At 44.3% G+C, this 26,769-nt stretch overlaps 1 protein-coding gene across 1 annotated transcript; it reads left to right on the top strand.

Moving 5' to 3' along the window:
• Positions 1 to 5,939: 5,939 nt before the first annotated feature.
• SLC26A3 (solute carrier family 26 member 3) lies at positions 5,940 to 25,537 on the top strand. The gene is made up of 20 exons (XM_062638301.1): positions 5,940 to 6,143; positions 11,823 to 12,022; positions 12,826 to 12,965; positions 13,052 to 13,162; positions 13,253 to 13,410; positions 14,166 to 14,330; positions 15,002 to 15,154; positions 15,924 to 16,006; positions 17,295 to 17,442; positions 18,941 to 19,054; positions 19,169 to 19,246; positions 19,669 to 19,764; positions 20,722 to 20,828; positions 21,086 to 21,155; positions 21,242 to 21,334; positions 22,587 to 22,682; positions 23,531 to 23,764; positions 23,967 to 24,021; positions 24,504 to 24,649; positions 25,418 to 25,537. Exons 2-20 carry the CDS (start codon positions 11,892 to 11,894, stop codon positions 25,520 to 25,522), a joined length of 2,283 nt encoding a protein of 760 aa, XP_062494285.1. The 5' UTR covers positions 5,940 to 6,143; positions 11,823 to 11,891; the 3' UTR covers positions 25,523 to 25,537.
• The last annotated feature ends 1,232 nt before the right edge of the window (positions 25,538 to 26,769 follow it).

The raw sequence follows: 26,769 nt of genomic DNA, 5'->3' as shown, positions 1-26,769 counted from the left end.
TATGCAAGTATTTCAGTGACAATTCATGGCACTGCAGGAACTGGGAGTCCCTCTCTTAACAATTGCCAAACTATTCAAGAAAGTGGGGCTTCTTAAATAATCTGAAACTGTCATGACATAAGAACAAAAGACAAAATGCTCCATATCCCAGGCCTAACTGGTCTGTGCAATTCTAGGGGAAGAGCAGGCTGGTAGTAAAAGTGAGTTTAGGTTAAAATTCCTAAATCCAGATGTGATTTCAAAGGGTTCTAAAGAAGAGGGTTGTACACGCTTGAATAGCTCTGGAACACTTGGAAATGATGTGGGGGATCATAGATCCCAGATCTGTTGGGCCATGGAACCTGCAGCTAGGGCAACCCATCTGCTAGATGAACCCAGCAATGCGGCTCCATGGGCAAAATCCCATGTCATTAAATTTTGCACATTCTTGCAAAATAAAGTTGAAGCTGATAGGAACACAAGAACTGACAAGAAACCTGCTGGAATATTGGGAAATACATTTTTCCATGTAACCTGAGGGAAACCCCAGGTATAATTGACACAGTTTAAGGAATGGCACAGTCTAAAGTATCTGGAGATAATGGAGTATTTTATTGCACTGCTATCTGAAAAGGTACACCACACAGTGAGACCTGGAGTACAAACAGAAATGATTACAAGGAGCTGGCTATGACTTAATGGTTGAATATATTCAAATGTTTCACCAGCTACACAGAAATATCTGCTGCATATTTATTTATTTATGTTATTTTTAACAGTACCCTTCAGGGTGTTTTGAAACAGATAAACCACTTAAAATGTGCTCAGCTGGATAAAAAAAAGAAATTGTGAACAGTGGCCTAGGCTTGACTAGGTAATGCAGTACTAGCACCTCTTCATAGAAGCTGCTTGTTGTATTCTGCCAGGCAGCACTTGGGCTGTTTATAATTACTGTTTGGGTTTGATTTTACTTTCATGCCAGTTTGACCTTGTTTCTAATTAACAGGAAGACTTTGGGCTTAGTAATTCAGTAATTAGTAATTCAGGTGACCACTGCTGTGGTCTTCAAGGTTCATTATCTTGACTGACTTCTGGGGAGGCACAAACTGGATCAAAGTAATGAAAGTAATGGTCTAGAGATGGAGTTGTGGGCAGATGGTCCCACAGTGCTGAGGGGTGGGAAAATGAGCCTTTTCTGGCCCAGAAGAGCTGGACACAGACACTAGTATCAGGCCCCGTCCAACATGCAACAGCACCTGGGCTTCAGTTGACCAGCTCCCTCCAAGAGAGGAATAAACTACAGCTCCCTCTGCCATCCCACTTGCCAGGAGGAAAGATCTCTAGGGAAACCCAATGGAGACACCACAGCTTTCCCTGGGGCCAGCATCACATTTCCATGATATTCACACAACAGACCTGCACAGTCTCAGCAGGACAGGGCTGCAGTACAAAGCCACAGGCAGCCAGCACCATGGCTTCCTAGAGACATGATATACCTTGAATAGGGTTATACATAGCTGCTGTATGCAAGTCTGAAGTGGACAGGACGCCCTGCAATGCCTTTCCTTTAACCTTGGTGGGATGTAGGATGCTTTTACACTCTCACATGGTTGAAAACCCTTTGCAAATGGGTGTCCCGCAAGTATCAACCAAGGCAGATGTTCTTGGAGCCAGCCAGAAGTTGAGGGTGGAGAGGGAAGGCTGTCCCATTCCAGCACAGCACAAACAAGGCTATCTATGCATCTGCTTTGTTTTCAGATATCTGAACACTCACTACTCTCTGTAGTGATGCACATGTATCCGTACCAAAGGGTACGTCACATTGGGCTGTGACGCTGGAGATTCTCTGACTCACTCACCACCACAGGAGAAGCTCTGTGATTGTGCATCATCCATCACTGTGATTCCCAGCCTGGCTGAGCCTCAATTAGTGTGTTGCAGTATTCAGCCACAGTGTAAACGTACAGTTAAATGCTGAATCCAGAAGTCTAATCTGGTTGGTTGTCTCTAATGTGAGATATCTCTTAAGAAATTAATTTGCTTCATGACATTACGAGACAAGCAGCTTTAAATAAAAACAAAGGAACTACTTCTGCCTTAAGCAAAATATGGAAAGTTTGTAAGACTGAAAATGACATTAACGTTGGACTTTTTATCCAGTGAAGCACAAAGCCCAGTTTTTAATGTTGGCAGAGGAGGATGACAGAACTCTCCCTCATCTGAAAGGCAATGAGCAGGATTTAGTGTTTGTGCTCTTTATGGTGTAATAATTCACATCATGTAAATGCCCATCATCCAGGCCAAAATTGCTGGCTTTCAGGGCACAATAACCCTGAAGTCCATAATAAAATGGAATTAAAATGAAGAAATGAAATAAGTGTGAATAAAAAGTGAGAAGGATGTGAACATGGCACCAACCCTTTTACTCAAAATTTTCAGCTCCTCTGCACAATACAGTGCTGTAAAAGCATTGGGTGTGCCAGCTTATTGTGTGCTCTACAAAGGAGTGATAACCTTCAATGACCTGTACCCTAGCAGGGTGTTTTCTCTTCCTGAGTCACTAAGCAAAATTCAGACCCTCTTTTTCTGCAAAAAAAATCTGAGCAGCCCAGAAATATCATTGTTGATGGCACCGACCTTCCCTTCCTGCCCAACCTCAGTGCCCTCACCAGTCTTACGTTAACTGCGTGACACTTGCTTCTTAACTAAACTCACTCATCCTCACCCACACTTTGTGCATCACCACTGAATGTGACCTAGTAGCATGGCCGATTTGATTTGTGATTCAGGGTACTAGAAGGAGAAACTTGCTGTAAAAAGTCAAAGGTACTAGAGAGTATGAGAAGTTGGAAGTGAAACAGCGTTATGTTTCTTAGCATAAGGTTAGGCATTATGCAGACTTAGGCATCAGTGTCCTAAGTCTGTGAGTACAAGTGACACCTCTGCTTTTTCACCTCTCAGGGCCAACCAGTTTTCCTTTTATTTCTTGGAAATCCCCAGCTGGGGCTTCCTCAGGATGTCATCCACAGGCTGTAGTCTCCAAGATGGGAGCAAGGAACTGGGATCCACCAGTGGTGCATGCCCAAACTACCACACTGCTGAGCAAAACTTACTTCTTTTACCCACTCAGCTGCCCAAGTAGAGCAGAGTGTCATGTTTAAAAGGGCTGGAAGAACTTGGGTTTGGGGTGTTTTGCTCTAGAAACATCACAGCAGATAGTGTTGTGAGTGGTATTTTCCTTGATGGTTTTGGGCAGAACCTGGCAGCAGGGTGACCAGCTGGGCAGCAGAAGACAGGTCATGGCCAGAAAGCTGCATGACAACAGAAGCTTTATACAGCACGTGGTGAAGGAAAACATTGGGAAACACTAGAAATCTGCACAGGCTGATGATGTCATCCACATTCTCAGCCAGCTAATCTCCCAGTATCAATACTGGTGTATATTTAACACTAAAAAAAATGTGGAGCTCTTCACAAAACAAGTAAAATGCATCTCTGGCAGAACTGTTTTCTTCTTTCTCTGTGAAAAATAGCTTCTTTCTGCAGCTGTAAGCCACTCAGGCAATTTATTACTGCTTTATCTCCCTCCAGTCATTTGTTCTTCCCTCCCTGTCTTGGCCAGGGCTGGAGGCAACATACGTGAAGCCCTTCACAGCAAAACTCACCAAGCGGCTTTTCAAGAGCTGTGGTGGTTTTCAGCTCCCTTGAAAGCAAGAGGAAGCTGAGAGTACTTGAGACATGGCAAAGGATCAGGCTGTGACTGATTTACAGCACTGAAAGAAAGGGACTTTCTGAGAGAGAGCAATGAGAAATTCTCATTCCTTCCTCTTTGCTCTGCCTTTGCAGAAAATGCCACACTCTCCCAGCTGGCTAATACTGTTTAGCTGGTGTTTAAAAGAGATCAGGGCTTTGCACAGCTGAAGTTCTGCAGTGTGAGACAAAGACAACCTGTATGACCCTTGTGCATGAAACCTCTTCTGCACTATCAGGAGAAAATCATGTTCTTAACATTACTGCTGCAAACAGAAAGGCCAAAGTGTTTTACTCCCTTTGATATTCCGTGTAGCACCTTAATGCTTCAGTGAATTAGTGGAAATAATCCAAGAATAAAGCACTTACAGGTGGATGAAGGTAAAAAATTTCATTAGAGCTTCATTAGAGATCCTGCTTTTAAACCTAGTCCTAAAGAAGCTGTCCTGCTCTTCTACGTTGCAGCTTCTCATGGCATATCCCCAACACAAAAAACTAGGAATACATTCAACACTTTAAAGGGGTTTAAAGTACTTCATGCCTGCACTTTGAGGAGGGAACTTCAAAGCTCTGTTTAATTGCTTTCTGGTTTGAGGTGTTCTGCATCTTTTAAAATGTTTGTTATTTTAATGGTTAAAGTAATTTCTGTGTCAGTTTTACAAACTACAGCAAATCCCTTAAGCCTAACAGCAGTTAGGGGTTACTTAACAGGGGTTTGCTGTCACAGAGAAAGTACTTTTGACAATTTAGGAACTGACCTGGGATCTTCACCGACTAGGGGATCTTATGGTCTTGGTTAGAACTGTAGCTCCAAATTCCAAAAGCTCCTGAGCTCCATGAAGACTCTTAGGAAACTTGGAGCCATGGGCAAAAGCACAATAAAGAAATCCTGACAGAATGGTCTCATAGAGCTCTCACCTTGTGGGAATGGATATTGGAGTTCTGCTTGCTTCATTATTTCCTGGTCTAATCATTGACTGAAACATGGGCAAACCATCTGAGAGCAGAAACCTCAGGCTCTTTCTGCCTCTTCTTCTCCTAGCCCCATGTGTGTGACTGTCTCTCCAGAGTACACAGGGTGCTCTCCCTCAAACCCTGCCCTTTCACCAGATGAAGAAAACTCTGCTGCGGGACAGGGTCTGTGATTTCAAACCTCCAAAGACTAAGGCAAAATCTGGCTTCCAGCCTGGAGGAGTGTCCCAAGAAGCCTGGCACCCTACAGCCTTCCTGATACTGTGGGTACCAACAGCTGAAGCATTTCTAGGTGTTCATGGCAGCATGACCTAAGGAAAGGGTTGTAAGGACATTTTTCATCAGGGAACTTTGATGATTTCTATGGAAACTATGGTTTCCTCAGCAGCTCAGCACTGAAGACTTACTGTTGTCCTGAACACAGGACACGTGAACATGGGCACATGCAACTAAAGTTGCAGCCTGAGGCATCAAAATACTATTTCAGCCATCTCATCAGGTTGTTTTAGGTATCCCAGGGAAATGCTTACAAAGGTTTCCTTTGGCCTACAGAGAATGATTTCTCTTGGTTCCTCTATATGCAGTGGAGGGGAGCAGGACCCTGCAGGACAGTCCAAGCAGCCCAATGCCACATTTATGCCCCTACACTTCGCCACACAAACGTTCTGCACCTTTCCACTGTCTGTCATGGGATGACACAGCTGTCAGCACCACCAAGTCACAGCTGGCCTTTGGGATTCCTTGCAAACGCTATTTCTGGCAATAACCTGAGCATTCTGGAAGGACAATTTAGGGTCCCTTTAATGTGCTTCAGATGAAGGTTGCCCCACCCCTGAAAGTGTTCAAGGCCAGGCTGGACAGGGCTTTGAGTGAACTGGTCTAGTGTCCCTGCTCATGGCAGAGAGGTTGGAAAAGGATGATCCAACTCAAGCTATTCTAGGACTCTAAGGTTCATAGATGCACACTTTGCTCAGAGCTGGCATGCCCAGTGGCCCCATCATCTCATGCTCCTTCAGAAATGAGGGGTACCATAGCTGAGCTCTGGTCACCACTTCCCACCATGTTCAACAGAAATCTGGCAGATGCACAGCGCAGGATTGCAACAGACAGTCCTTCTTATTCATCTCTCTTTTCCCATATTAGTCTCTGCAGGCCAATCAGAAGCAGTTTACCAAAGTTAAGCAATATCACAGAGAACTTTAAGAAATTACTCTTATCATCCCTCCTGAGGACAGGCTCAATGGTCAAGGCCACAGTGAAATCTTCCTTTTCTTGTAAAAGTTAACTGAAGTTAGCTATTAAAGTGCCGCCAGTATTTAGGGAGGTTCTGAAATGAAGAACAGCACAAGATACCTGCACTGCCTCTGAAGATTTCAAGGATATCTCTTTCCATAAAATCTTGGTGTGATTTCTCCTGAAGAACTTCCTGGAAGACATCTCAGGTACAGTTCTGACTTGTCAGTCTGGATGTGAGATACATGAATAATGTTTACAAATGAAATGCTTTTAGTAATGTGTTGTTTATACATGAAATGATTTTAATCATGTTTTGTACTTCTTGCAAGATGTAAAAGTTTCCCTTGTGGAATTTGTATTTTTCAAATATAAGAGAAGTAGGGTTTGTGAGTGTGTGCACACAGATTGAAAAGTGGGATGAAGCATGTTAATACTTAATTATTCAGGTAAAGTCATCAGATTTTTGTCTACTTCTTAGTCAATATTTAGAATAAATTAATAAAGGGAAAAAAGAGTGCCTTTGTTAATCCCCTCAACAAAATGACACACATCATTATATGCATTACTAAAGGTTCACATATATGGGGGAATAGCAGAGAAGTTGAAGACTTTTATGTGTGAGAGATAGTAATGCTGTTAACTGCTGGCCATGAGAACAGAATCAGAGGCTATGTGGAATAAAACTGAACGGGAATGTTATAGTTCAGCATAATGTTTTAGTTCAGATCTAGTCTTGGTCAATAGTGAGTGAAAGTTGTTACCACCCAATAGCTGTGCAGTGTAAGCTTGGTCTGGGCTCCTGTTCCTTGCGTGTGGGTGGACATATTGTAGAAATCATCAGAAGAATTGTGCTCACTGGTCATGTCCCACAGAAAGTTCACGGATTACCAATGGGAGCACTCTGAAAAGACAGCTTGGATTACTGGAGCACAGCAATCCCTCTCTTTTAGGGAATTTTCTGAGGATGCTGACTTCCACCACACCAGTACTCATCACAGTATCCCCATTTTCTTTAAAGCATCAAAAATAAGTGATGGTGCTGACAGCCAAAAAAAAACACCCAATGCAGAGGGATCCTATCTTTTAAAACATGTATGGGAAGAAAATGAAACTGACAGGAAGGCAATACTGGCTGAAGTCATGGTAGTTGATAGCTGCCGACAGCACTCATGGAAGAGGGAAGGAGATAAGAAAAGCTCGGCTAGAGGGTGACTAGCAGTAGCGGACATCTAGTTGCAGTGAGGTGCTGCACCGTATGTTCTCATTTACCTGCCTGGAAACAGGTTGAAGGCACCTTCCACTGCACTTCAAGGTTCTCAGTTAACTTAGTTTAACTTAACTTGTGTCATGCCACGTGTCTTTAAAGCCAACTCATCCTCACATGGTTTAGCTTAATGAGACCTTCAGGGTGAGGCTCCAGGTCTCCTTCTTCAGCTCTGAAGCCATTAACCCAAAGCTAACTCAGAGGAGAGTCAGTAAATTGGGGTTCCTATCAGGAGGAAAACACACATGTAAAATATACCTTCAGCAAGACCAGCACTAATAAAACAGGAGATTCAGACAGTTGTAAAGAGGTGTATTGTATGTTCCCAGAGATCGAAACGTTAAATATGGCCTGAGGGAAGATCAAAGGCTGGGCAAGGGTAGGAGTGACAGCTAAAGTATTCACAAAAGGTACAGCTGGGAAAGTTCGTATTGAAAGAGTAACCCACTGCACCCATTTCAAAGGGTACAAATAGTACATCTTGTGCCCTACAATGTAATGAGCAAAACTATTCAACTATTATTCCATCAATATTCCTCTCTGCAACATGAATAAAAGACACAGATTAGGAAACAGAGCGATTCTAAAACCTTTAATAGATACAACTTCTTCCTGAAAATCTAAGTACATTGAAGTTTATCAGAAAAAGAACTAAATGAACCATTTTATTCACTGAAATTTCATCTGCCTCAGGTTTAGAGACCTGATCCCAGAAGAGGGATGGACAGTAGTGTACAATTACAGGACTGGCATGTTATTTTAACTGACTTTGTGTCAGGGTCTTGAATGAGCTTTGATTTTGGGTATTAGTCTGCTAGAATAATTAGCCAGCAGTTTTTGGAAAGTATTACAGATCAAATATTTTATGTTAAAGCAGATTGTAAAAATGTTTAACATATTGCCAAGATATTGAATCCTTTGTGGAAAATAGTTTATCAACAAAACCAGCGTATCTAAGAGGTTCATTTGATGTTATTTGGATTTCTACACATCCGTTACTGAATCAGGATGAACTATAAGGAAACTTTAAATAAGTCAATACTGGGACCTGAGCTGTAGCAAAGTAACAGGATGGGGTTCACATTTTAATGTCAAATTGTCACAGGTAGAAAGCTTTCCATCTGTTCATAACTATGCAAACTGCTTTGTGCCACTTTAAAATCTGTCCTGTGATATCTCCAAGTACTGAGTACACTCTTTGGAGTTAGAAAAGCACGCAGGCAACAGACATGGGTTAGGAACTAGCGTTGGTTGGGTGTCTCCCACAAGACTATCAGCAAGCACTCACATGGCAAGGAACATTTGCACTAGGGGAAAGAAAATGAAGAGAAATGCTCTATTATGAATTGCTGAGGTGAGCAGCTCGAGAGAGGACGCCTTCAGCACCGGAGCGGGGGGAGATCAGCGTCCAGGAGCCTCAACTCAGAGCAGCGAGAGTCACCGAGGGAGCCTCAAGTCCTCCACAGGACCTGCCCGGGAGCCGGCAGCTCAGCTGAGGCGAGCAGGGACTCACAGGGGGCAGAGCCAGGAGGAGCATGGTGGGATGGCTCCTACGACTGGAGTGTTGGAATGGAAGGTTACAGGCTCTTTAGAAAAGACAGGCCTGGCAGGCAGGGAGGGGGAGTTGCCCTTTATGTTAGGGATAGGCTGGAGAGTATGGAACTCTGTCTGGGGACAGGTGAGCAGTCCACAGAGAGTTTGTGGGTCAGGGTTAAAGGGAATATAGCTATGGGAGACATCACTGTGGGGATCTGTTACAGACCGCCTGATCAAGGAGAACCTGTGGATGAAGCACTCCATAGACAGATAGGAAAAGCCTCACGCTCACAGGCCCTTGTTCTCATGGGTGACTTCAACCACCCTGACATCTGTTGGAAGGACAGTACGGCCTGGCACAAGCAATCCAGGAGGTTCCTCGATTGTGTAGAAGACAACTTCCTTCTGCAAGTAATAGAGGAGCCGACAAGGAGAGGTGCCATGCTTGACCTCGTGCTCACCAACAGGGAAGGGCTCGTTGGAAATGTGATGCTCCAGGGCAGCCTTGGATGCAGCGATCATGAGATGCTGGAATCTGAGATCCTCAGGACAGTGAGAAGAGCGTGCAGCAAGCTCACTGCCCTGGACTTCAAAAGAGCAGACTTTGGCCTCTTCAGGAACCTGCTTCGGAAGGTTCCATGGAATACAGCCCTAGAGGGCAGAGGGGCCCAAGACTGTTGGTTGATAGTCAAGGATCACCTGCTGCAAGCTCAGGAGTGTTGCATCCCAACCAGAAGGAAGTGCAGCAGGAGGGCCAGGAGACCTCCTTGGATGGATAAGGAGCTCCTGAGGAAAATTCAATTGAAAAAAGAGGCTTATAATAAGTGGAAGCAAGGACAGGTGGCATGGGAAGAATACAGGGATGTTGTCCAGGAAGCTAGGGACCAGGTTAGGAAAGCTAAGGCTCAGTTAGAATTAAACTTGGCTAGGGATGTTAAGGATAACAGGAAGGGATTCTGTAGGTACACTGCAAATAAAAGACAGACTCAGGACAACTTGGAAACCCTCCGGAAGCTACCAGGAGAACTGGCTACCCTGGATTTGGAGAATGCTGAGGTTCTGAATGACTTCTTTGCCTCAGTTTTCACTGGCAAAGGCTCTGACCAAACCACCCAAGTCTTGGAAGGCAGACGCAGGGACTGTGAGAATGAAGATCTTGGGCCTACTGTAGGAGAGGATCTGTTTCGAGACCGTCTTAAGAACCTGAATGTGCACAAGTCCATGGGACCTGATGAAATCCACCCGTGGGTCCTGAAGGAGCTGGTGCAAGGTCCTACACCTGGGTCGGAGCAATCCCAGGCACAGCTACAGGTTGGGCAGAGAAGAGATTCAGAGCAGCCCTGCGGAGAAGGACTTGGGGGTGTTGGTCAATGAGAAACTGAACATGAGCTGGCTTCAGTGTGTGCTCGCAGCCCAGAAAGCCAACCGTATCCTGGGCTGCATCAAAAGGAGTGTGACCAGCAGGTTGAAGGAGGTGATCCTGCCCCTCTACTCTGCTCTCCTGAGACCTCACCTGGAGCATTGTGTGCAGTTCTGGTGTCCTCAACATAAAAAGGACATGGAACTGTTGGAACAAGTCCATAGGAGGCCACGAGGATGCTCAGTGGCTGGAGCACCTCCTGTATGAAGACAGGCTGAGAACATTGGGGCTGTTCAGCCTGGAGAAGAGAAGGCTGCGTGGAGACCTCATAGCAGCCTTCCAGTATCTGAAGGGGGCTGTAGGGATGCTGGGGAGGGACTCTTCATTAGGGACTGTAGTGATAGGACAAGGGGTAATGGGTTAAAACTGAAACAGGGGAAGTTTAGATTGGATATAAGGAAGAAATTCTTTCCTGTTAGGGTGGTGAGGCACTGGAATGGGTTGCCCAAGGAAGTTGTGAATGCTCCATCCCTGGAGGTGTTCAAGGCCAGGTTGGACGAAGCCTTGGGTGGCATGGTTTAGTGTGAGGTGTCCCTGCCCATGACAGAGGGGTTGGAACTAGATGATCTTAAGGTCCTTTCCAACCCTAACTATTCTATGGTTCTATGATTCTATCAATGTCACAAGAGAGTTGTTTCTAACTTCTTCCATCTCCGAGTCAAAGAAAATAGAATAGGATAGAATATCCAGTTGGAAAGGTCCTACAATGATCATCTTGTCCAGCTATGGCTACATAGAGCAAGTTTCATGACTCCTGTCCAGGACTAGTACTGTATTACATATTTAATGATGGATGCAGCAGAGAGAAATGTTATTAGATAGTACATTTATGTCAGTGAATTTAATGTGGGAGAATGTGAGGAATAGAAAGAAATGTAACATAACAGTGGGCAGCATAGTAACAGCATCAATTAATTGCTGTAATATACCTAGTGGCATTGACTGAAATGAATCTTGAACCTTCTCATGTGTAACGTGGGCCTCAGGGATCATTTCTGGAATGACTGAGGACATTTTCTATTCAGCACAAGCATGCAAATGTGGGTTGGGACAAGGCAGAACATAGCATTTAGGTCAGATGTTGCAACAGTTGCTTGTGAGCAAGAAACAGAGAAGCAGTCCAGACAACCTGTGGAAATAAATCTCACAAATAACATAACAAGCAGCAGTACCATGTTTTACTACTGAGCCTCGTCACACAGACCCAGGCTCAGAGATGCAGCCCTGCCTCTGAGTCCAAGAGAGGATGACTGAGCCCTGCCTGGGCTCTGCCTTTCCATCATGTGTTGGTGGGTTTCAGTGGGCTCCCAGCTCTCCTGGTGGTGCCACAGAGAAATCACTTGGGATCCACTTGTTTGCTCTTTAAGAAACTAGTCTCCCTTGAGGAAGGCAGGTTTTGGTTGTAGATGGCTGACTCAGAGAAAAAGGAACTCAAAATCCATCGTGTCCACTTTTTGGCTGCATCTTTAGAAAGCAATACTTCATGCTCCAGTGAAACACTGCCCTGCAGTGGGAGGAGGGCAAGAGATCATCTTGGCAAAGTGAAGTGGGTGTCTCAACCATCTCTCTTTTGATCTTCAAAGGTATTTAAAGCTCAGTTTAGAGTTCACTCGTCTGTGCTAAACCCACATGCCCCACGGTACATAACCCTGTTCTCCATTTCAGGTTTTTAAGTGACTAAGGCCAGAGAGAAGCACACACGAGTCACCATCCTCACTTGACATTTCAGGAGAAATGGTTGAACCTCTGGGCAACCACTATGTTGTAGCCAGACCTGTGTACTCAGAGCATTTATTCAATGAAGAGCATGAGAAATTGCACAGATACCATAAAACCTTTTGGGATCACCTGAAACTATATTTTCGGTAAGGAGATTTTCTTGGGTTTTGTAAAATTATGGATCTAAGAAACAGCCCAAACTGTCACTCTTGGACATCATGAACTCCATCCTGACAACTTCCATTTCAGATTCCAAGAAAGAAAAGGAAAACTCATTCGCTAAATGCACTGCCATATTTTTCTACATAATTTTATCTACTATTACCATTGAAGACTTCCTACAGTTTTACCCCAGGCAGCTTCTCTTTTCCGGGATACTTGGCAGCAGAGGCTCTTGGAAGACCTTATTGTGGCCTTTCAATACTTAAAGGGGGCTTATAAGAAAGATGTCATCAGACTTTTTAACAGGGCCTGTTGTGATAGGACAAGGGGTAATGGTTTTCAAGTAAAAGAGGGGAGATTCAGACTAGATATAAGGAAGACATTTTTTTATGATGAGGGTGGTGAAACACTGGAACAGTTTTTTCCAGGGAGGTTGTAAATGCCCCATTCCTGGAAACATTCAATGTCAGGTTGAACAGGGCTCTGAGCAACCTGATCTAGTTGAAGATGTCCCTGTTCACTGCAAGGAGCTGGACTAGGTGACCTTTAAAGGTCCCTTCTAACCCAAATGATTCTATGATTATATGAGTATTTTGGTTGGAAAGGACCTGGAGGCCACTGGGTGCTGCTTGAAGCACAGATGGCAGAGCAGGTTGATCTGTGTCTGGGTGAGATTTTGACCTCTGGCAACCTGAACCTGAATCCTTCTTCAATTCTGCTCCAAAGACAGGCTGCAAGTCAGCCGAGCTGCTCACCAGCAGAGCTCTGTCCTCTTGTGTTTTTACAGCTGCTCTCCACAAAGGGTCAAAAAAGTTGCCTTGGGCTTGTTTCCTGTTGCCTCATGGCTGCCAGCATACCGCTTCAGGGAGTGGATCCTGAGTGACATTGTCTCCGGCATTAACACGGGGCTGGTGGCTGTCCTGCAAGGTACCTCTGGGAACAGCCTGTTTATCCAAGCACAAAGGGACTGCTGGCTGCAGCCTGTAATGCACACATCACCTCTATCCCTACAGGTCTTGCTTTTGCTTTGCTGGTGAACGTGCCCCCTGGTTACGGACTCTATGCGGCATTTTTCCCTGTCCTGGTCTATTTTATCTTTGGCACATCCAGACATATCTCAGTGGGTAAGTTGAGGCACACCAGCCACTCTCCTCAGTGGTGAAGAAGTATGTGCTGTCCCTCTGGGTCACTAATGAATGCCTTGTGCTGCTCAGGTCCCTTCCCTGTCCTGAGCCTGATGGTGGGAGGAGCTGTTGTCAGGCTGGTCCCTGATGACAGTACTGGAAATGGCACTTCCACGAATATCTCAGCAATAAATGAAGAGAGGGTGATGGTGGCTGCATCTGTAACCTTCCTTTCTGGGGTTTTTCAGGTTGGTAAACTTGTGTGTGTGTGCCTACACGTGTCTATATGCACAAGAAGGATGGCAGGCTGACCTTTCTCTTTGGTTTCTGCTGGTGTAGTCACCAAAGTAATTCTCTTCCCCTTCCCACATAACTGACCTTGTCTCATTGATTAGGAGACTCCTGGGCCCCTCCAGTGACCAGGCACTGATCCATGCTGTGAAAACCCCGGGTTTGCCCAGACCTGAGCTTACAGCCCACACAGCTTCACCCCACCTACAGCAAAACCCAATCTGCTGGGTAGGGAAAAAGTAGTTGTGAGAATGATGCAGACACACCAAGGGAAATAAAAGCTCTGTCTCATAATAAAATATTTGGATTTGTCTTGTAGAGGAAACCCCACAATTTCTCTTTACTTCCTAATACAGAATTCTTACAGTTCCTTCCTTCCTAACATCATAATATGTTTGTGCTTCATGAAACGCTGGTACCACGTGAAAATACAGGTACTGAAAACCCTAAGACTAAGGAGGTTTATTTTGGCTATAAAATAAAAAGGTTTTAACTGCTCTAGCAGTTACTCTTATTCTCCTTTATGTTTTATGCCCCTTGTTGCCAGGTGTCATTTTTTTACTGCAGGTCTGGTGACAGTATAATCCTTAATCTCTGGGTGTATGGGATGAGGAGAAAATCTTTGTTTCCAGTAAATATGCTTCTCTTTGTTGCAGAGATTGCTTAAAAGCGCAAATGAATCCCACTGACCTATGGTCATTTTGCATTCCAGTTGCTTCTGGGAATTCTCCAGTTTGGGTTCATTGTTATTTATCTATCACAATCATTAATCAGCGGTTTCACGACTGCTGCAGCTGTCCATGTTGTGGTATCTCAGCTGAAATTCATGCTTCAACTACCTGTCCCTGGATATAATAAACCACTGGGCATCATCTATGTAAGTACTATGTATTCATTATCTGCTAATGCTATTGAAACCTGAGATGTATATCTGACTGTGTGTCACAAAGCTGCAATAACAGAACTCAGCATAAAAACAGCCAAACAGCAGGAAGCACAAGAGAAAAATATCAGAGATGCGTTATTACCATATTGCCAGTCTTCAAATTTATAACCAAATACCAAGTTACACCCACTGGGATAATTAGATAATATTGTGTGTTGGCATATTTGAATTAAGTGTTCAATGTTGCCTCTAGCATTTAATTATTCATTTTTAATGGATTGCTATTATATATATTTAACTTGGATACAGCTGTGAGGGCTGCTGGATGAGAAAGGAGGATGGAGAAGGACAGGAAGGGAGGAGCAGAGAGAGGCTCTAGCTCTGTAATTCCATTGCTCACATTTCCTATCACACATGTACGTGTTGCTCTGATGCTTCCTCAGGGAGAAGAGGGTCAAGGGCCAGATCTTTCATGGACACTTTTTATCATTTGGATGATGTACATGCATATTCATTGGAACTTGCAATCCACATCATGCCCCAGGGAAAAAATCCCAACCGCTTACAGCAACTCAGATCAAGGCTCTTCCAGAAAGGATAGTGCTACTGTGCCAGGGCAGTACTATTTACAAAGCACCACTTGTTTCTCCCTGATTTTGCAGACTCTGAAGAGTGTTTTCAGCCAAATCACAGATACAAACATTGCTGACCTTGTCACATCCCTTATTGTCTTGCTTGTCGTGTTCGTGGTGAAAGAAATGAATGACCGATACAAAGCAAAGTTACCAACTCCCATCCCCATTGAACTCCTTGTGGTAAGGGTCACTTCTCTCTGATTTTGTAATTGCTCCATCACTATAGTGACATGGGGAGCAGAGTTTAAACTATTTATTCTCCTGTTCTGCATTAAATGATGGGTTATCATTTTAGTCATGAGCTACTGTGAGTTGTTTTACCTCTCCTAGATGTTTCACCTCTACTTAGCTGTCCTTCACTGAATACATCTGTAAGAAGTAAGATGCTTTAAATTATATTTTTTTTGCTTGGATGAAATTGCCTCGATGCCAACCAGCTGCAGGCCCATAGCTAGGGCCCCTCTGCACTCCTCCTGCAAGCAGCCACTGAAGTCCTGGCTATGTGTGGCCAAGCACAAAGTACTTTGGCCATCCAGCAGTGGAGGTTTTTGCCTACCCCAAGCAGCAGTGGGGTGGGGGAAGCCTCACACAGGCAGCAAGCTCCTAAAGTCCAGGAGGCTGTTGCTATAAACACAAGTAGTGTTTGTTTACCCGCAGAGCTAGTACAGAACCTTGTTAGAAAACACCTGGTTTATTGGGTGGGATGTCCTCCACTGTCAGTGAGATATTCTGATATATGCTCTGTGTGATTTATGAACATAAACCCATACCTGTAAGGTGGTTTAGGAATGACTCTGAATGGCAAAGGGATGTGCACACCTGTGGCATAATTCTGACACTAGTGATGAGACTGGAGGGCATGTGGGAAAGGGAATATATTGATTCTTAGTGGTTTCTCTACATTCTTGCTTGAATGTGTCTAATGGAGGTGGGGTTTATTATCTTTCAGACAGTCTTAGCAGCACTGATTTCCTATTTCATTAACTTTGAAGAAAAATATAATGTAGCTGTTGTTGGAAAACTAGAGGAAGGGTAAGTGATTTACTTAAAATTCACCAGTGGAGCAAAAATGTTCTCTCTAGTTTGTCAGTGTTGAATCAGTTCAGCTGTGTTTGATTAAACTAATCTGCTTCATCATCTTTCAGTAGGTAAATAAACATTTTGCTCTTGACAATAGGAGGACACACTTCTAATATGTAAAAGTTACTCACTAAAGCACATCTCCTACTTGACAAAGAATACACGGGAACATGAAATTTTCACAGGCCCCATTTTCTAAGACAACTGTTGAGCAGGAGGTTCATGTTTGCTCCTTTTACTGAGCTACTCACTCCTGAACCCATCTGTTTCCCTTTGAGCACACACATGGTTCAGCAGCCACTACCAACTTTGGGAAAGCACCGGACCAAACCAGTTGCCAGCATCTCCCCACAGACCATTACGCTCCAGAGGCCCCAACGTTTGCTCCTCCAGGCACATGTTCATATAGACAGTGTATATCCACATGTGGAATATATATCCATATATACAGTACATCCAGATATGCCAGAATTTTGGCATAAAGAACTAACAGGCACACATTAAGTTAAAAAGAGGAAGACAGGACAGCACTACTAGAACAGCAGGCTGCACCCATTTACTCACCCAGGTGCTCTTGGTTGCCTCTTGGAGGCCTGGGCGTTTTTAGTGGATGAAGTTTGCAGAGGAACAGCTATTTCTGCTCGAGAGTCTCCATTCTTCAGATTTTAGTTCATTGAAAAAAAAAAAAAGTCCAGAGAGGAATTCTCCCTAGAATCTGCAAAAGACCATGATCAAAGGGGCAGGAAATGGTAAATCTAGAGCACCTAGCAGATAGCTAGCCTGAGAGACTAGTCAGCATTACCTGACTGAGCACATATTTGTTTAGCTGACTAAAGTGCTTCACACAGGGATGAATCACACAGAGATTTTTCTTTTTGTCATAGTTAAATGAAATCCTGGTGTGCACAAACTGCCTGTGCAAGGGCCTCAGCTCCTTACCACATCTTACATCCATGCATAACGAGAAGGCAGAACTGTGCATACACCTCAGACAAAATAAGCTGTGGGTGGTCCTGACCAAGTAAATGAGAATCTGCTGGGACAAAAACTGAGCCAAGTGCAGATAAGCAGAGTCCCTGTCCCAGTTAAGGATTCTCCAAAGTGTTATAAGGTTCAGACCTGCAGTTCTGCGTCACATCTCCCCAGAGTTCTCAGTATGAGCTTGGCCATTGCCTTGCTCACTTGCTTGACAACTTGTTTCCTGAGGCATATCCTCAATGAGTAGGTTTTTATCTTTCAGATTTCAAGTGCCTGTTGCACCTGATGTGGGTGTCCTCCAAAAGTGCATTGGTGACAGCATTTCCATAGCAATTGTTGGGTTTGCTGTAGCCTTCTCTGTGGCTAAAGTGTATTCCATCAAGTATGACTACCCATTAGACGGCAACCAGGTAGGCAAATAACCCAGAAATCAAGACACTGCATTTCTCAATGGGAAATAAGTCATTTTAATAATACTTTGCCTCAGGAATCGGTGTTGGGACCAGTCTTGTTCAACGTCTTTGTCACTGACATGGATAGTGGGATTGAATGCATCTCATATAAATATAAACCCCATTTTCAAGAAGGGGAAAACAGATGACCAAGGGAACTACAGACCAGTCAGTCTCATCTCTGTGCCTGGCAAAATCTCGGAGTAGATTCGCCTGGGAGGCATGCTTAGGCACATGAAAATCAACAAGGTGCTTGGTGACTTGTGCAAAGCGTTCGACAACATCCTTGTCTCTAAATTGGAGAGGCATCAATTTGATGGATGGACCACTCAGGGGATAAAGAACTGGCTGGATGGCTGCATGCAAAGAGTTGTGGTCAATGGCTCAATGTCCAGCTGGAGACCAGTAACGAGTGGTGTCCCTCGGGGATCGGTGTTGGGACCGGTCTTGTTCAATATCTTTGTCGCTGACATGGACAGTGGGATTGAGTGCACCCTCAGCAAGTTTGCCGATGACACCAAGCTGTGTGGTTCGGTTGATACGCTGGAGGGAAGGAATGCCATCCAGAGGGACCTGGACACGCTTGTGAGGTGGGCTGATGCCAGCCTTATGAAGTTTAACCATGCCAAGTGCAAGGTCCTACACCTGGGTCGGAGCAATCCCAGGCACAGCTACAGGTTGGGCAGAGAAGAGATTCAGAGCAGCCCTGCGGAGAAGGACTTGGGGGTGTTGGTTGATGAGAAAATGAACATGAGCCGGCTTCAGTATGCGCTTGCAGCCCAGAAAGCCAACTGTATCCTGGGCTGCATTAAAAGGAGTGTGACCAGCAGGTCAAAGGAGGTGATCCTGCCCCTCTACTCTGCTCTTGTGAGACCTCACTTGCAGCACTGTGTGCAGTTCTGGTGTCCTCAACATAAAAAGGACATGGAACTGTTGGAACAAGTCCAGAGGAGGGCCATGAGGATGATCAGGGGACTGGAGCACCTCCCGTATGAAGACAGGCTGAGAAAGTTGGGGCTGTTCAGCCTGGGGAAGAGAAGACTGTGTGGAGACCTCATAGCAGCCTTCCAGTATCTGAAGGGGGCCTATAGGGATGCTGGGGATGGACTCTTCATTAGGGACTGTAGTGATAGGACAAGGGGTAATGGGTTAAAATTTAAACAGGGGAAGTTTAGATTGGATATAAGGAAGAAATTCTTTACTGTTAGGGTGGTGAAGCACTGGAATGGGCTGCCCAGGGAAGTTGTGAACGCTCCATCCCTGGCAGTGTTCAAGACCAGGTTGGACAAAGCCTTGGTTGGCATGGTTTAGTGTGAGGTGTCCCTACCCATGACAGAGGGGTTGGAACTAGATGATCTTAAGGTCCTTTCCAACCCTAACTATGCTATGGTTCTATGATTGTGAATAACTGTCATGAACTAGGTTTTAAGAACAATCTTTTCTGGTTTTATTTCAGGAACTAATTGCTTTTGGGCTGGGTAACATAGTTGGTGGATCATTCAAAGGATTTGCTTCCAGCACTGCTCTGTCAAGATCAGGTGTCCAGGAGAGCACAGGAGGCAAAACACAGGTACAGAAATCAACAGATTACCATGACATTTAATGCTAGAAAGCTCTCTTTTTCTCCTAGCTGTCCATAATGCCCGTGGACACTTATTCATGGTGGAATTGTTGTCTCATGCAGATTGCTGGTATTATCTCAGCTGCCATTGTCTTGATTGTGATCTCGGCCATTGGGTTTCTCCTGGCACCATTACAGAAGGTATTCACTGGTTTCACCAAGCAGTTCCTCCTGCTTGACAAAGACAGGGCTGCTCTTGGAGTCACTGGGAGTGTTTGTAGGCTTCAGTGGGGGCCAAACACGGTTTTGCAAAGCTTGGTTCTTCTTCCCAAATCATGACAGAGAGGACCACTACCTCTGGTCCCTCAAAGGGAACACAAGTGCTCAAACACCAAACACCACAGCACCAGCTTTTAGGTGCCAAAAATAAGTGGGACTCACAACTCCAAGTCAGGCACCTGCACTGCACCATGTCTAGGGAGGTTCCAGCAGCAATATAGCTGGAGATGCTCCCTGGCCTTTAAGCTGAACTTTTGCCCTATTTATATGATAATTTAAGTCTTAATGTACAACATTTGCTTTGCTTCTTCAAAATTCAACATGTGTTTTGCTCTTTCTGACAGTCAGTTCTTGCATCTCTGGCTCTTGGCAACTTGAAAGGAATGCTCATGCAGTTCAAAGAAATAGGCATCCTATGGAGGAAGGACAAGTATGACTGTGTAAGTTTAGTCCCACAAGCATTCAGGAATGAAGCACTCTGCAAAACTAATCTATTATGCAAATTCACTTACAGGCTATCTTTTGTTTTTTATATATATATGTAAGTATATATATACACCCAACTTACTTCTCTAAACAGAAAGTACAGTAGTGGCAAGCCTTTTTTACTCATATACTCCTTTCTCGTGTCTTTCATTTTGTTCCACCCATTGTGAGTTGATTATCTCTCCCAACTTCATTTTCATCCACTTAATCAAAATCTATTTAAATACAGTTCCTTATATGAAGTCAAATATAAAAAGCAGTTACAGAAAATGTCTAAATACCTACTGCATTGGCTATATATTCAGGGACACTTTCTCACACACACGCAGCATGTTACACAGAAGTTACACAGTAAAAAAACAAGTGACAGCCACGGCTTGAAGGGTTTACTCCAAATGAGCTTTATTGCTCAAGGCTGGAGAGAAGGACTGCTTACCTCTAGCACTCAGAAAATTTAGGCTCTTGCCCTTCTCATAGGCCAGCTCCTTGTCTTGCCAGATGGTTCCAGGCATTAGTTTTCCCAGCTACCAATCAGTTATTCACCACATGCTTGCCAGTTGTGTACATACACAGCACCTACATTTACAACTCTCGGCTTTACCAGGATCCTGATTTGGGCGTAACCTTGCCTTTCTGCTGGATTTTTATTGAGCATTTAGCAAACCACCTACCAAACATACACAACTCCATTATTCTAAGCCTTTGTTCTGTAGAAATTGCCATCCCTAGAAACACTCCCTAGTGCTAGCTGATGTTTCTGGTCCTGTTCTACAAGAAAAAAGCTCCTAGGAAACATAAACCCCCTTACCAAAGGCAGATGGACAGCCTGTACCAGATCTGAGATCTATTGCTGCTCTTACCCTGAGCTCACAACCCAGCTTCTTGACATGCTCATAACCTGCTCCTTACAGGTTATATGGGTGGTGACTTTCTTGGCTGCCATTTTTCTTGGTCTGGATATTGGACTAGCAACTGCCGTGGCATTCCAGCTGCTGACTGTGGTGATCCGCTCCCAGATGTGAGTACTTGTTGGATGCTATGATATCTTAGAATCTCCTGTTATAAATTGACTCTCCCTGCACAGAGAAGGCCAACAGCCCAATGCCTTGTTCAGTTCTGCAACCAGGTACGGAAAAACAAATCACAGGCATAAACCCCTGGATGTGGGGTCCTGCTCCAGTCTACCACCACAGCTGAGGTTGCTTTCTCTGATCACTCCTTCTGCCAGGTTTTGGTACAGGGTACAAATAACTGCATGTGTGTGTTTGCTCACAGCCCAGGCTGCGCCGTTCTGGCTAATGTTGGGAGAAGTAACATCTACAAAAACAGGAAGGATTACAAAGATGTAAGAAATGTCTTGTTTATTTTATTATCTGCAGCATTTGTGTCTATATAGCAGATGTTGTTACTGACACTTTTGCTTCATTGTAGGTCTATGAACCAGAGGGAGTGAAGATTTTCAAATGCGCGTCTCCTATCTTCTTTGCTAATACTGAATTCTTCAGAGAGAAACTCATCACTGCTGTAAGTGCCTGAGGCTGTTGTTCTGAACATATGAATTGCATGATGCATTAAGGTGAATACAATTTCCCAATCGTTACTATATATGCAGTCAGTCCACAGTTCAAAAGATTATCACTAACTATTCTATGATTCTACGACTTATTCAAATATTGTTGCCACTAATGTAATCCTACACGTACGTACACACCCCTGAGAAAAAGCAGCTCACCTCATGTTGAATTTATACAGTAAAAATGTATATATGTGTTTTAAGTCCTTTAGAGGAAAGCAGTGCATAGACGTTATTTTATTAGCATTTATATTATTTACACCTAATAGATGTTAGTTTACTCAACTTCTCCCAAAGTATGTAACCACACCAGTCAGAGGAACAGCTGAATGAAATCACACTATCAAAGTGGTCTTAACGTTTTCCATGACAAACTGGGTCAAGGCAGGTGCTCTTTCCATAACCAGCATAGACAGCCAGGACCCCTGAGCCCTCACCATGCCAGAGAGACTACCATCCCCATACTGGACCAAACTTGCACCCACACCCTCCCCTTCGTGTGCTTTTAGGGGGGAGTTGATAAGCAGTGGCTACCCTGAGCACTGGTAATGAGCAGCTCATTCTTCACATGAGGGACTGAAACTGGCAAAGGAACTGGGGAATCCAACATGTTTGGGTCTCCATGTGCTTGGCTTTCACCTCAGAAGAGCCTGAAGCTTTTTTTTCTGTGGGTGCAGTTGCTCACACCACTCTCTCCCTCCCTTTATAAATATAGGTACTTCTAACATCTCTCTCCTCCACCACTTGATAGATGGCAGAAGACTTGTAGGAATTTGGTATTTTCATAACCCTTATTAGTTCAATTTTCTTGCCATCTAATTTTCCTAAAACCAATTAAGAGGTCCAAGAGACATACACAGCCAGCACTTTCAAGTTGGATTTTCTTCTTCAAGAAAACAAAACAATGTGTAAACAAACCATGCTGCAGATACTGGTTGCTATCTCAGGCTGGTACAGTGCTGGCTAGCCCAGAGCATGTCCTACTCATCTTCATTATGAGACTGCAGTCCTGGGCCTGCCTGGTTTGTAGTCATGCCTGTAGACATCTTTCCAACCAAGAGAAATTGAATTGATGAAAAATGGTAGACAACATCAAGTCCAAATTATGTTCATTGTGACTGTAAAGAAAAGCCATGTGAGATGCTGTGTCCTCCCCCTTCTATCACTGTTTTTTTCTAATTATGCAAAGTGCTGTTTCTGCAGGTTGGCTTCAACCCACAGAGAATCCTGAGGAAACGCAATAAGGCTCTGAGGAAGGTCAGAAAGATGCTGAAGAAAGGAGAGCTGCAAGTGACGCCTGTATGTAAGGCAACTGCACCTGGGAGGGGGGTTAACAGGGGCTGGGGATAAGCACCCAGCTCCCTGGCTTGGCACAGCAGAGGAGCGCCCACAGCCCCCTGTCCCACTTAGATCTCCTATTCCCAGGCTGCCACTTTAAGACAAACACATTTCAAAAATAAGATTTAAATGCCTCTCACAGTTAGAAACCTACAGCTTTACTATGGGCAGAACTTGTATGTGTTGACTGGCATTTTGTTTAGCATTAAATGGCAGGATCAGCTCCCACAGAGACAATGTCCACGGTGCATTAATGATAGATAAAGCCAGTTTTCTCCCACCCCAAATCCTGCAAGCTCTTTGTTGATTTGCTCCAAAACCATTGAATTAAAGCATATAGAATCCTAGAATGGTTTGGGTTGGAAAGGACCTCAAGATCACCTAGCTCCAATCCTCCTGCCACAGGCAGGAACACCTTTCACTGGATCAGGTTGCTCAAGGCCCCATCCAACCTGGCCTTGAACACTGCCAAGGATGGGGCATTCACAGCTTCCTTGGGCAGCCTGTTTCAGTGCCTCACCACAGTAAAAAATATGACAATTGACTTCAGAGAGCAATAAAAAGCCATTAATAATTTATTATAATTCTGATTAAATGATTGGTGAGAGGAAAGTCAACATACCCAGACTCCTTCAGCCAAGGGAGAGTCAGAACTTTTCCTAGAGTAAAGTACAGGTGGGTCCTGCTCCATCTCATGAGTACCTCAGCTTTGCATTGTCACTACTCTCACCCCTGTGTAAGATGCACTACTACCATGGCAGGGTCTTACAAAGAAGTGTTAGCTATGATACTTTTCTCTGTGAACACAGAAAGGCTTGATTTGCATGGCAAACCATACACATGAGTCAGATGAAGAATTAGACAACAACAAGATAGAGGAGCTGGACCAGCCCACCAGCATGACAGACTTGCCCATTCAGATCAACTGGGGCGCTGACCTCCCCCCCAGCATCACCATGCCCCGGGTTGACATCCACAGCATCATTCTGGATTTCTCATCAGTGTCCTTCATCGATTTTTCTGCCATGAGAGTCCTCCAGAAGGTAACTGTAATTCACAAAATGAATAGTGATCACATGAAAGAAAAACATATGAATGCAGTTACATGAGGGATATGCTGGAGGGAAAGGATGGTACCCTGACAGATAGGCTTGAGGAGTGGGACAATGCAATGGCTAATCACCGTAATAGCTGTTATCAGCAAAACCAGCAGTATCTAAATGGTGCCTCTTTCTGGTTTAACAGACTTTGAGAGAATTTGTCCGAATCAACATCGACATTTACATTGCAGCAGCACATGGTGAGTACTTGCCTTTCCGTCAGCATCACCAGAGATTCCTTGTTCCACTGTCTTCCCTGTCCACCACCGAGACTGGCTGCAGAGGATGATCCAATTTTACCTTCCAGTCTTGGACAACAAACAGATCCATCTGAGCAGACATCTCATTCCTCCCATGCTGTCCCCAGCAGGCTGGTTTTACCTACTGCCATCACTGTGTTGTACAGCTCTGGGCTGTGACACCCACTATAGGGCAGCCTACATTAGGCATTATATAAGAAATAGGGCTCAAATTCCCTTCTGCCTGGCATTGAGCAGAGAAAGTATTGATTGGCATTTATATCCCATCCTCTCCACATCACTAAAAAGGAACCCATCTGCTCTAATAAAACAGTGCAGTATACTGGCAGTTCCCATGCTTCCTCAGTGGACATGCTCAGGATGCACTTCTTCATTTTCAAGGCCCACAGGCCACTTTGTGCTTTGATTTTGTTCCCCTGCAGAAGGCCTCCTGGAGAAACTGGAGAGATGTGCATTTTTTGATGAAGAGATTAAGCCATCCATGTTCTTCCTCACAATTCACGATGCAGTTTTACACATTTTGCTGAAGAAGGACATAGACAGCTCCCCTGAATTGAAGCTCCCTGAGGTAATGCTACAGCTTTCACCTTTTGCTATTTTAGTCCCTTTACATTCCCGACAGGCATCTGGCAGTGCCTTGCATAGCCAGCCATGTGCCCTACCCCTTCTCTATATCCAGAAAGCTAATGATTACAATTCAGCAGGTCTCCAATACATTTGGAGAGTAAGAGTGGCTCCTGGCCCAGACACCTGGCAAACAAGTAGTGAAAAGAGTGAATAATTCCCACTGAAGAGTGGCCTGGCTGTTGATTTCACTTGAAGCCATCTCCTTGGGAAGAGCACAGTGTGGGCTGAAATCCCAGCCCATCCGTCCTCTGTGGTCACCTATCAGCAAGGACTGCCGCATGCAATGCAGTGGCTCTAGCAAGTCAGACTTCATGCTGCTTGCATGTGGGCTTTCCACAACTGTCTACCTTCAGAAGGAGTGCTAAAGGAGTGCACATACATCAGTACATCCAAATCTGGTGATGGCCTTTCTGGGAGTGTTCTTCCATCAAGAGCAATAAAGGATCCCACATGTTAAATCTGTTTAAAAGTACCAAACTCAGAATGCTACTCACCTGGAAACTGTCTAATCCCACGTAGCTGAACTGGCCCAGCTCTTCCACACTGACCCAAGACATGGTAGGGGTGTAAAAGGCTGACAAGTGAGATCTTCCTTCCTTCCAGGTCAACTTTCCAAGTGTGTTCCAGAGATTTAAAAAGCAAGAATGTGAAAAAGGAAAAAAAAAAAGCAGAAATCCACTTCCTAACCCACCATTTGTGTTCATTGCAGGGGAAGGGTAACAGCAACAACTATGTCATCATCCCCAGCAACGGACTGCGCAGCCGGGAGTGCATGGTAAGATTCCCATCCCTACTAGTGGCACTCCAACCGTAAGAAACACAGCCCCAAAAGCTGACATGGGAATTGCTAGGTCAGGTAACAAAAGCATCTTCATCCCTGAGCTCCTGTGTCAGGCCAGGGCAGAAAACAGCCAAACAGCTTATTGATGGGATATGACTTAAGGCAAAGCCTTAAAGGAGTAAGAGGCATGGGGCTCAGCACACAAGCCTTGTGCACTGAGAGTCATCAGAGGAAAGGTGGGCAAATGCCATCTCAGCAGGCTCTCTCCTGGGCTTCTCGCCTGTCCACCACAGCTCCCCTATGATGAGCTCATTGGTAGAATGTCCAAGTGGCAGAAACATCAGCATTTGCCCCATTTATGTAAATGCTCTGGGCAGAAGGGGAGTCTGGAGACAGGGATAAAAAAGGACACATGCAGCCTTTCATAATGAATAGAAGAGATGGGCAGTATTCAGCACACAGCAACCCCATAAGAAGAAAATGTCAGACCACAGTCTTTCCACACAAATGCTTTAGAGGGGTAAACTCTTGCATATCACTCACCAGAGGGCACCTGGTGTAGCTATTCACTACAGAGGGTGACATTTATTTCTTTTTATTTCCTACAGATTCCAATAGAAACAAAATTTTAGATTTTCTAAATATAATATCCTCCAGCTACACAACATCACTTAGAGAAGATGAGTGCAGATGCAGTGATGAGCATGAAGACAGAAGGATACCTTTAAATACCTTAAGAAGGATTTACTACATATGGTTATGTTCCAAGTTTTGGAATGTGCTTGTTAGTGTTTATGTGTCTCTGTATATATAGAAATGTATTTATGTACATACACGGAGGCTAAAATCACACAGATATTCCATACCTTGTTGACAGCTTAGCACAGAGTTGAAGAAGCAGGTAATGTTAACCCTCTTTGCATATACTTGTATATATATTATTCTGACAGTTTGTAGATAACCTGCACAGTTACTAGAGAAAATACAAATATTTGGAATCTTGTAATTTATAACACAGACTAATAGTTGGGAATGATATTTTTATCTTCAGCTTGTATATAATTTGTATATTTTTCTTGATAGTTTGTAAGATACCTAGTAGACCGAGTTATTAAACTTGTTTCCATCTCACTGACATGAGCACAGTGTACACAGTGACTAATGCATCTACTGTCAAACATGAGGATTGTTCAGGAAAGACACAGCATTTTCAGATCCAAACATGATTCACTGATTTGGTTTGGGCTGGTATAAAGTGCACAAGAGAGTATACATTTATA

The sequence above is a fragment of the Pezoporus occidentalis genome, unplaced genomic scaffold (genome assembly GCF_034315485.1).
Source record: "Pezoporus occidentalis ecotype Australia unplaced genomic scaffold, CSIRO_AGI_Poc_V1 ctg56, whole genome shotgun sequence".
NCBI classification, from domain to species: Eukaryota; Metazoa; Chordata; class Aves; order Psittaciformes; family Psittacidae; genus Pezoporus; species Pezoporus occidentalis.
This window is presented reverse-complemented; position numbering and strand designations above follow the sequence as displayed.

Coding starts and splice junctions, on each gene's coding strand:
- SLC26A3 (XM_062638301.1), top strand. CDS start 11,892: ATGGTTGAACCTCTGGGCAACCACTATGTTGTAGCCAGACCTGTGTAC. Junction 13,163..13,252: donor ATCCAGACATATCTCAGTGG/GTAAGTTGAGGC, acceptor TGTGCTGCTCAG/GTCCCTTCCCTGTCCTGAGC. Junction 23,765..23,966: donor CCATGAGAGTCCTCCAGAAG/GTAACTGTAATT, acceptor CTGGTTTAACAG/ACTTTGAGAGAATTTGTCCG.